Consider the following 11,617-nt stretch of genomic DNA (forward strand, 5'->3'; position numbering starts at 1 on the left):
ATAAACTATCTTTTGTTATCCGCATTATCCGTATTTACATATACGCAGTCAAAACAAACAGCCAGTTATCTCCCTGAATGTGAATAGTCACACCTCCATGACTCTGCCAACATCCACACAAAACAATACATATACCAGAAAACTTCAGGTTTTCAATCTTATAACAGTGAAATATACATGTATGTATGCTGATTAGGATCGCCATAGTTGGGCACAAAAAAACTGCAAATACTGAAGCACAAAATTTGCATGTATTTTTCCCTGGCCATTCACGAAAACTACAAATCATGGCTGATACCGCATCCATAGTTGTTGACACTTTGCAGCCGCCTTGATGGATGTATTGTGACGTATTTGCCTCCGGATTCTGACCTTGCATTCTGGTTACATTTACTGCCCTTTCATACCAGTTCGATCTCCTTTCATTATTTCATCCAGATTTCATGATATTTAACATTTAAAACCAACCTTCATTTCACAGTCACTCTAGTTTTCACTTTTCTAAAATTATTTTACTGATTATTGCCCTGGTGTGAGGGCGCACTTCCCATAGCGTTGCGAGGCCGGCAATACTAGGTATATGATAGTGTCATACTGTATTCCTACGAACACCCAGTTCGAGTCCCGGACTATACTTTAATTTCTTTTCACTCAATTGTGAAACGTTAAAACGTAATGGGGAGGTACACTCAGCTGGTCGAGGAATTTCACAGAGAAAAGGGTGTACCTTTCGAATTTTCATGTCCGCATGAATAAAAAAAATACTTTTTTAAAAGATTTTGCAAAAATTGAAGTCAGATGTTGAGTGCAATGGGTTGTGCTCCAATGTAACCGGGATATAGGTATGCAGTTATCAAAAAATACTATTTAGATTCATTTTCATCGGATGAATAAAGCCTGTCTTGGTTTACAGTAGTTGTCCATCCAATCCGACTTCATTTCGAATTTGTTATTTATCAGCAGCGAGTGTTTATAAGGTGCATAAACAATGAAATGTGTTTATGGTGAAAACACTTGTCGAGTGTTTTTGATTGCAGCATTACATTGTATGAGTGCGTATCTGTACATAACATACTTTGTATAGTATTTCCATCAGAATCACTTATTGAAACACTTTAAGAGACAAATGTTTAAGTCATCTGTTAGAAGCTCCTAATGTGATTCTAAATACAACTACCCACAACTGCGGAGTATTAAACTTCATAAGCCCACAAGGTACTTCAACATTGAATTAAGCGTGCAATATTTCATGTATACACATTGCTAAATAATGCTCTGCACTAATCTACGCACCAATGATTTCATTGAAGGCACCAAGCCAACATCAAGAATAGTACCGAATAGTACATTGTCAAATGAAAAGAATTTACACGTGGTACTTCAATGTCCATGGCTAGTCTTCCCTTGTACCGAACTTTGCCAGTGGTGTACTAGGCTGGTTTGCTTTAGGCAGTTGTATAGTTAAGTGTGATATTATTTTCAAACCAGTTGCCCAACAATCAGGCACGACACATACTTATAATAGTTGTACAGCAACCCAGTATATAACTAGAGGTTTAGTGAAGTACATGTGACCAAAACCTAGATCAGAACTCGTAGGGGTTCTGAACTTCAGCAGAAAACTTGATTTATAATATTTATTGAACACCAAACTTACGTTGACAATTTCTTTTGCTACATTCCAGGTTCTGGCAGAAATGAATTCAAAGATAAGTCCTGATATTAGATATGAAGTGATGAAGAAATGTCACATCAATGAAGCTGCACACATGCTGACGGGTGCATTTCTTCATGGTGAACCAATGTGTCAAGTAGTGTCCCAGCCATACGAAGCTGAATTATCATCGAATATCAGTCTATGCACACACTGTGCACTGGAGTGTGTGTCTATGGTTGCTATTGATAACCCCACTGGAAAGATAGTTGGTGCGATCACTGGCATTCTTTGCCATGGAAATACAATTGAGGAAGATAAAGGAGATCATCCTATGTTAACACCGGAAATTGCGCCATATTATTCACCATCCATATTTCCGTATCTGGGAGAGGTGGATAAATTGTTCTACAAATATCCATTTTTCAACAGAAACCGTGATTGCATGGTATTACAGAGTAGCAAGATAGGGGTACATAATGACTTTGGAGGCCTCGGAATTGGCACGAAGTTGGCATGCATGCGTACTGAATTGGCTAGAGACAACGCCGTCAAATTTATTGTGGTACAGGCTACCGGGCCCACTAGTCAAAAGTTATATTCAAGATTAGGATACGAGTGTATCGGTGAAATTCCTTATAGAGATTTTGAAATCAGTGGAGAGAAACCGTTTGCTAGTATCACAGCTTGTTCAGCAGCGAAATTATTTGTGAAAATGTTATGAAGCCTGAAGATTTTAAAAAGTTGTACGGCGCCAAATGAATTCCTTTTTGAGCTTTGTTAATTATTTCAGCATTCATCATTAATTTACCAATCCCAATAAAAAAACTATTGTCATTACTTAGAATATGCTTTTGTTAAATCTTCAATATCACTAATTGTGACGGGAAAATAATATATGTCATATATAACCGACATTTGTTCTGCTGAGACAGTTGTACTTTTGTCATTATTTGTATTATAATATTTATAATCACTGTTATTGTTATTGTTATTGTGGATAGTATGATAGTACTTGGTGCTCTGCCTGAGCTCATCTTTACTTTAACAATAAGTATTTTCGACAGTTCAGCGAAATCAAAAGAAGCTCAATGACAATATGGATAATTTGAGTATTTAAAAAATATTTGATATTGTAAATTGATACGATTATCGTAAAGTAAAAACGCTGATCTAACAGCACACACAGTAAGTGTTTAATTTATGGAATAACAAATATACACATATACAAATGCAATATACACGTCCAATATATGACTGTCATGTCAGATGTCCATATATGGTCATAGCATGAGTGTTCGCTGAGAATGACATGGGTAGAAATAACTCAAACATTCGGGAAATGACATTGTGTTGCAGCTCGAAAAAGGCTTTTTCTCTCTGTTTTCTTTTCTCTCTTTACTCATTTCATAGCGAATTAGTTCCGGTTTCGTGTCACAATTGCCAGAAACGTGTTTAACTAGCATTAGCAAGACAAAACTAAATTGTTAGTTTTAGAACTATAGGCTCCTAAACTTGATCACATAACTGCAATAGACTTATCACTAATATTCAATTGGTTATTTGCATGCCAAATACGCAGCCCTCTAAGTTGAGTTTATTTTAATGATAGCGAAGGATTTCACCAACACAATTATGTTCTAACTGAATACAATTATGTTCTGAAAATAACTGGTTGGTAAAGTGTTATCTTGCGTAATATAATTGGCATCTTTTTCTATAAAAAGTCAGTCATTTTACCAGATAGTTTGTTCAACTTCGTGATCATCATATTTTGCATCAACACTTACCCTGTAGCTCCTCCAGACGTGGAAGTCGATAGTCGGGGTATTCAGAAAAGAACTTCGACATAAGGAATCACGGTCTATCTACTATGTAGATAAACACATAATCTCCAATATGTGCTACTATGTTACATGCTAATTTCACAATAAATTTTGAAAATGTACCATCCGGGATATCAGTTACACGTTGTGGTGACTTTGTCATGAACTCGATGGGAATTGCAACCTTATTATAAAGTTAATGTAACTTATTTGTTCTACGTAAATTACCTATGTAGCTCTGATACGTGCATTATTCAAGGAGTTGCGAATGCTTTCCCATCAGTGGAGAATTGCGCCACGCTTGGACAACACCAAAGTATTTACGTAATGATAGAACGAACATGACAATATCAAATATCATAAATCACCATTACCAGTCCACGTTAGTATTGAGTGAAGTGTAAACAGGACAAAAATCGTGATGTATATATTTATAAATAATGTTTATGCGATGGTCGGTTTGGCTGAGTTAAATGTGTTGTTATTTACCACGCTCATAATATCTGCGTTTTCCACGTAGGGGCCATTATTAACGATACACTGTCTGTAAAAGTATCGTCCATCCGTTAACATTTTTAATTCTGATTGTCACAGAAATACAGTTGAACCCAAAATATATTCACTCAAAAATTATATATTGTTACTAGATTATATGACAGATGATAAATGGACTTCAAAGCGTGCTGTTTCTAATCGTTAAAAATACAAAGAACCATACGTTACTTTTGTATACAACCACATATTACTGAGTCATCGTGACAAACATTGAAAATATTGGAAGCAATATTTTGCCATTCATCATTTAAATAATAATTTTATATTAAACTGAAAATAAAATAAAATAAATTGCAAAATTAAAAACACACTAATAAACAATTCAGGCCTCCCAGTGAGTCACTAAACAAGTTCTGTCATGCACTTCAAATGTGTTCCCCAAACGAGTACATTATTATATGTTCTATATACAGTTTAGACATTAATACACTGCTCAGGAGTGTCTGGGCTCCACTGTATATACACTTTCTGATTCACGCCTCGATTTCAACATCGCGTGATTGACATTAACGGTAAGTACGTATTATATTATTAGGTGGAGAGTATATTTTCTACTTTATTTGCTGTGGTGGACCTGTAGGTGAGTATGTTGACTTTTTAAAGAGACATATTAAATAATAAACCACGGTTTTGTAAAAAATAATTAGCTTCAACGCTGGTACACAGATGGACCCAATGTCAGTCACAGTTTTTTTCAGAAACTATTTGATTATGTGTCACGTGGTGCCTCTTGGTTGTATACCTTAGGACCATGTATCTTTCTTTTGCAAATCCGAATACTATATCACTGATTTATGTCAAATTGGCTTGCACATTACATTACCAATTTAGTCAAATTCGACGACAGGGAAAAAATGTCAATCAATGTTATATAATAGCGATGGTAAATAAACTATCTTTTGTTATCCGCTTTTTGTATTTACATATACGCAGTCAAAACAAACAGCCAGTTATCTCCCTGAATGTGAATAGTCACACCTCCATGACTCTGCCAACATCCACACTAAACAATACATATACCAGAAAACTTCAGGTTTTCAATCTTATAACAGTGAAATATACATGTATGTATGCTGATTAGGATCGCCATAGTTGGGCACAAAAAAAACTGCAAATACTGAAGCACAAAATTTGCATGTATTTTTCCCTGGCCATTCACGAAAACTACAAATCATGGCTGATACCGCATCCATAGTTGTTGACACATTGCAGCCGCCATGATGGATGTATTGTGACGTATTTGCCTCCGGATTCTGACCTTGCATTCTGGTTACATTTACTGCCCTTTCATACCAGTTCCATCTCCTTTCATTATTTCATCCAGATTTCATGATATTTAACATTTAAAACCAACCTTCATTTCACAGTCACTCTAGTTTTCACTTTTCTAAAATTATTTTACTGATTATTGCCCTGGTGTGAGGGCGCTCTTCCCATAGCGTTGCGAGGCCGGCAATACTAGGTATATGATAGTGTCATACTGTATTCCTACGAACACCAAGTTCGAGTCCCGGACTATACTTTAATTTCTTTTCACTCAATTGTGAAACGTTAAAACGTAATGGGGAGGTACACTCAGCTGGTCAAGGAATTTCACAGAGAAAAGGGTGTACCTTTCGAATTTTCATGTCCGCATGAATAAAAAAAATACTTTTTTAAAAGATTTTGCAAAAATTGAAGTCAGATGTTGAGTTCAATGGGTTGTGCTCCAATGTAACCGGGATATAGGTATGCAGTTATCAAAAAATACTATTTAGATTCATTTTTATCGGATGAATAAAGCCTGTCTTGGTTTACAGTAGTTGTCCATCCAATCCGACTTCATTTCGAATTTGTTATTTATCAGCAGCGAGTGTTTATAAGTTGCATAAACAATGAAATGTGTTTATGGTGAAAACACTTGTCGAGTGTTTTTGATTGCAGCATTACATTGTATGAGTGCGTATCTGTACATAACATACTTTGTATAGTATTTCCATCAGAATCACTTATTGAAACACTTTAAGAGACAAATGTTTAAGTCATCTGTTAGAAGCTCCTAATGTGATTCGAAATACAACTACCCACAACTGCGGAGTATTAAACTTCATAAGCCCACAAGGTACTTCAACATTGAATTAAGCGTGCAATATTTCATGTATACACATTGCTAAATAATGCTCTGCACTAATCTACGCACCAATGATTTTATTGAAGGCACCAAGCCAACATCAAGAATAGTACCGAATAGTACATTGTCAAGTGAAAAGAATTTACACGTGGTACTTCAATGTCCATGGCTAGTCTTCCCTTGTACCGAACTTTGCCAGTGGTGTACTAGGCTGGTTTGCTTTAGGCAGTTGTATAGTTAAGTGTGATATTATTTTCAAACCAGTTGCCCAACAATCAGGCACGACACATACTTATAATAGTTGTACAGCAACCCAGTATATAACTAGAGGTTTAGTGAAGTACATGTGACCAAAACCTAGATCAGAACTCGTAGGGGTTCTGAACTTCAGCAGAAAACTTGATTTATAATATTTATTGAACACCAAACTTACGTTGACAATTTCTTTTGCTACATTCCAGGTTCTGGCAGAAATGAATTCAAAGATAAGTCCTGATATTAGATATGAAGTGATGAAGAAATGTCACATCAATGAAGCTGCACACATACTGACGGGTGCATTTCTTCATGGTGAACCAATGTGTCAAGTCGTGTCCCAGCCATACGAAGCTGAATTATCATCAAATATCAGTCTATGCACACATTGTGCACAGGAGGGTGTGTCTATGGTTGCTATTGATAACGCCACTGGAAAGATAGTTGGTGCGATCACTGGCATTCTTTGCCATGGCAATACAATTGAGAAAGATACAGGAGACCATCCTATGTTAACACCGGAAATTGCGCCATATTATTCACCATCCATATTTCCGTATCTGGGAGAGGTGGATAAATTGTTCTACAAATATCCATTTTTCAACAGAAACCGTGATTGCATGGTATTACAGAGTAGCAAGATAGGGGTACATAATGACTTTGGAGGCCTCGGAATTGGCACGAAGTTGGCATGCATGCGTACTGAATTGGCTAGAGACAACGCCGTCAAATTTATTGTGGTACAGGCTACCGGGCCCACTAGTCAAAAGTTATATTCAAGATTAGGATACGAGTGTATCGGTGAAATTCCTTATAGAGATTTTGAAATCAGTGGAGAGAAACCGTTTGCTAGTATCAGAGCTTGTTCAGCAGCGAAATTATTTGTGAAAATGTTATGAAGCCTGAAGATTTTAAAAAGTTGTACGGCGCCAAATGAATTCCTTTTTGAGTTTTGTTAATTATTTCAGCATGCATCATTAAATTACCAATCCCAAAAAAAAAAATATTGTACTTACTTAGAATATGCTTTTGTTAAATCTTCAATATCACAAATTGTGACGGGAAAATAATATATGTCATATATAACCAAGACCAGACCATGTAACATTATGTGAAACTGGCTGGAATGGGATATGGGTCTAGTACTCCAAGTTTTTCGACATTTGTTCTACTGTTGTACTTTTGTCATTATATATATTATAATATTTATAATCACTGTTATTGTTATTGTGGATAGTATTATAGTACTTGGCGCTCTGCTTGAGCTCATCTTTACTTTAATAAACAGTATTTTCAACAGTTCAGCGAAATCAAAAGAAGCTCAATGACAATATGGATAATTTGAGTATTTAAAAAATGTTTGATATTGTAAATTGATACGGTTATCGTAAAATAAAAACGCTGTTCTAACAGCAAACACAGTATGTGTTTAATTTATGGAATAACAAATATATACATATACAAATGCAATATACACGTCCAATATATGACTGTCATGTCAGATGTCCATATATGGTCATAGCATGAGTGTTCGCTGAGAATGACATGGGTAGAAATAACTCAAACATTCGGGAAATGACATTGTGTTGCAGCTCGAAAAAGGCTTTTTCTCTCTGTTTTCTTTTCTCTCTTTACTCATTTCATAGAGAATAAGTTCCGGTTTCGTGTCATAATTGCCAGAACCGTGTTTAACTAGCATTAGCAAGACTAAACTAAATTGTTAGTTTTAGAACTATAGGCTCCTAAACTTGATCACATAACTGCAATAGACTTATCACTAATATTCAATTGGTTATTTGCATGCCAAATACGCAGCCCTCTAAGTTGAGTTTATTTTAATGATAGCGAAAGATTTCACCAATAAAATTATGTTCTAACTGAATACAATTATGTTATGAAAATAACTGGTTGGTAAAGTGTTATCTTGCGTAATATAATTGGCATCTTTTTCTATAAAAAGTCAGTCATTTTACCAGATAGTTTGTTCAACTTCGTGACCATCATATTTTGCATCAACACTTACCCTGTAGCTCCTCCAGACGTGGAAGTCGATAGTCGGGGTATTCAGAAAAGAACTTCGACATAAGGAATCACGGTCTATCTACTATGTAGATAAACACATAATCTCCAATATGTGTCTCTATGTTACATGCTAGTTTCACAATAAATTTTGAAAATGTACCATCCGGGATATCAGTTACACGTTGTGGTGACTTTGTCATGAACTAGATGGGAATTGCAACCTTATTATAAAGTTAATGTAACTTATTTGTTCTACGTAAATTACCTATGTAGCTCTGATACGTGCATTATTCAAGGAGTTGCGAATGCTTTCCCATCAGTGGAGAATTGCGCCACGCTTGGACAACACCAAAGTATTTACGTAATGATAGAACGAACATGACAATATCAAATATCATAAATCACCATTACCAGTCCACGTTAGTATTGAGTGAAGTGTAAACAGGACAAAAATCGTGATGTATATATTTATAAATAATGTTTATGCGATGGTCGGTTTGGCTGAGTTAAATGTGTTGTTATTTACCACGCTCATAATATCTGCGTTTTCCACGTAGGGGCCATTATTAACGATACACTGTCTGTAAAAGTATCGTCCATCCGTTAAAATTTTTAATTCTGATTGTCACAGAAATACAGTTGAACCCAAAATATATTCACTCAAAAATTATATATTGTTACTAGATTATATGACAGATGATAAATGGACTTCAAAGCGTGCTGTTTCTAATCGTTAAAAATACAAAGAACCATACGTTACTTTTGTATACAACCACATATTACTGAGTCATCGTGACAAACATTGAAAATATTGGAAGCAATATTTTGCCATTCATCATTTAAATAATAATTTTATATTAAACTGAAAATAAAATAAAATAAATTGCAAAATTAAAAACACACTAATAAACAATTCAGGCCTCCCAGTGAGTCACTAAACAAGTTCTGTCATGCACTTCAAATGTGTTCCCCAAACGAGTACATTATTATATGTTCTATATACAGTTTAGACATTAATACACTGCTCAGGAGTGTCTGGGCTCCACTGTATATACACTTTCTGATTCACACCTCGATTTCAACATCGCGTGATTGACATTAACGGTAAGTACGTATTATATTATTAGGTGGAGAGTATATTTTCTACTTTATTTGCTGTGGTGGACCTGTAGGTGAGTATGTTGACTTTTTAAAGAGACATATTAAATAATAAACCACGGTTTTGTAAAAAATAATTAGCTTCAACACTGGTACACAGATGGACCCAATGTCAGTCACAGTTTTTTTCAGAAACTATTTGATTATGTGTCACGTGGTGCCTCTTGGTTGTATACCTTAGGACCATGTATCTTTCTTTTGCAAATCCGAATACTATATCACTGATTTATGTCAAATTGGCTTGCACATTACATTACCAATTTAGTCAAATTCGACGACAGGGAAAAAATGTCAATCAATGTTATATAATAGCGATGGTAAATAAACTATCTTTTGTTATCCGCTTTTTGTATTTACATATACGCAGTCAAAACAAACAGCCAGTTATCTCCCTGAATGTGAATAGTCACACCTCCATGACTCTGCCAACATCCACACTAAACAATACATATACCAGAAAACTTCAGGTTTTCAATCTTATAACAGTGAAATATACATGTATGTATGCTGATTAGGATCGCCATAGTTGGGCACAAAAAAACTGCAAATACTGAAGCACAAAATTTGCATGTATTTTTCCCTGGCCATTCACGAAAACTACAAATCATGGCTGATACCGCATCCATAGTTGTTGACACTTTGCAGCCGCCATGATGGATGTATTGTGACGTATTTGCCTCCGGATTCTGACCTTGCATTCTGGTTACATTTACTGCCCTTTCATACCAGTTCCATCTCCTTTCATTATTTCATCCAGATTTCATGATATTTAACATTTAAAACCAACCTTCATTTCACAGTCACTCTAGTTTTCACTTTTCTAAAATTATTTTACTGATTATTGCCCTGGTGTGAGGGCGCTCTTCCCATAGCGTTGCGAGGCCGGCAATACTAGGTATATGATAGTGTCATACTGTATTCCTACGAACACCCAGTTCGAGTCCCGGACTATACTTTAATTTCTTTTCACTCAATTGTGAAACGTTAAAACGTAATGGGGAGGTACACTCAGCTGGTCAAGGAATTTCACAGAGAAAAGGGTGTACCTTTCGAATTTTCATGTCCGCATGAATAAAAAAAATACTTTTTTAAAAGATTTTGCAAAAATTGAAGTCAGATGTTGAGTTCAATGGGTTGTGCTCCAATGTAACCGGGATATAGGTATGCAGTTATCAAAAAATACTATTTAAATTCATTTTTATCGGATGAATAAAGCCTGTCTTGGTTTACAGTAGTTGTCCATCCAATCCGACTTCATTTCGAATTTGTTATTTATCAGCAGCGAGTGTTTATAAGTTGCATAAACAATGAAATGTGTTTATGGTGAAAACACTTGTCGAGTGTTTTTGATTGCAGCATTACATTGTATGAGTGCGTATCTGTACATAACATACTTTGTATAGTATTTCCATCAGAATCACTTATTGAAACACTTTAAGAGACAAATGTTTAAGTCATCTGTTAGAAGCTCCTAATGTGATTCGAAATACAACTACCCACAACTGCGGAGTATTAAACTTCATAAGCCCACAAGGTACTTCAACATTGAATTAAGCGTGCAATATTTCATGTATACACATTGCTAAATAATGCTCTGCACTAATCTACGCACCAATGATTTTATTGAAGGCACCAAGCCAACATCAAGAATAGTACCGAATAGTACATTGTCAAATGAAAAGAATTTACACGTGGTACTTCAATGTCCATGGCTAGTCTTCCCTTGTACCGAACTTTGCCAGTGGTGTACTAGGCTGGTTTGCTTTAGGCAGTTGTATAGTTAAGTGTGATATTATTTTCAAACCAGTTGCCCAACAATCAGGCACGACACATACTTATAATAGTTGTACAGCAACCCAGTATATAACTAGAGGTTTAGTGAAGTACATGTGACCAAAACCTAGATCAGAACTCGTAGGGGTTCTGAACTTCAGCAGAAAACTTGATTTATAATATTTATTGAACACCAAACTTACGTTGACAATTTCTTTTGCTACATTCCAGGTTCTGGCAGAAATGAATTCAAAGATAAGTCCT

General features: G+C 35.5%; 2 protein-coding genes across 2 annotated transcripts; both read left to right on the forward strand.

Annotated features, from left to right (window-relative positions):
- Positions 1-1,697: 1,697 nt before the first annotated feature.
- On the forward strand, positions 1,698-2,378 carry LOC146738332 (uncharacterized). Its single transcript, XM_085503938.1, has one exon. The coding sequence runs from the start codon at positions 1,698-1,700 to the stop codon at positions 2,376-2,378; it is 681 nt and encodes a 226-aa protein (XP_085360064.1).
- A 4,240-nt stretch (positions 2,379-6,618) lies between these two features.
- LOC146738333 (uncharacterized) lies at positions 6,619-7,299 on the forward strand. The gene has a single exon (XM_085503939.1). The coding sequence runs from the start codon at positions 6,619-6,621 to the stop codon at positions 7,297-7,299; it is 681 nt and encodes a 226-aa protein (XP_085360065.1).
- The last annotated feature ends 4,318 nt before the right edge of the window (positions 7,300-11,617 follow it).

This window comes from Saccoglossus kowalevskii, chromosome 9, assembly GCF_978046115.1.
Source record: "Saccoglossus kowalevskii chromosome 9, keSacKowa6.1, whole genome shotgun sequence".
Taxonomy (NCBI): domain Eukaryota; kingdom Metazoa; phylum Hemichordata; class Enteropneusta; family Harrimaniidae; genus Saccoglossus; species Saccoglossus kowalevskii.

Coding starts and splice junctions, on each gene's coding strand:
- LOC146738332 (XM_085503938.1), top strand. CDS start 1,698: ATGAATTCAAAGATAAGTCCTGATATTAGATATGAAGTGATGAAGAAA.
- LOC146738333 (XM_085503939.1), top strand. CDS start 6,619: ATGAATTCAAAGATAAGTCCTGATATTAGATATGAAGTGATGAAGAAA.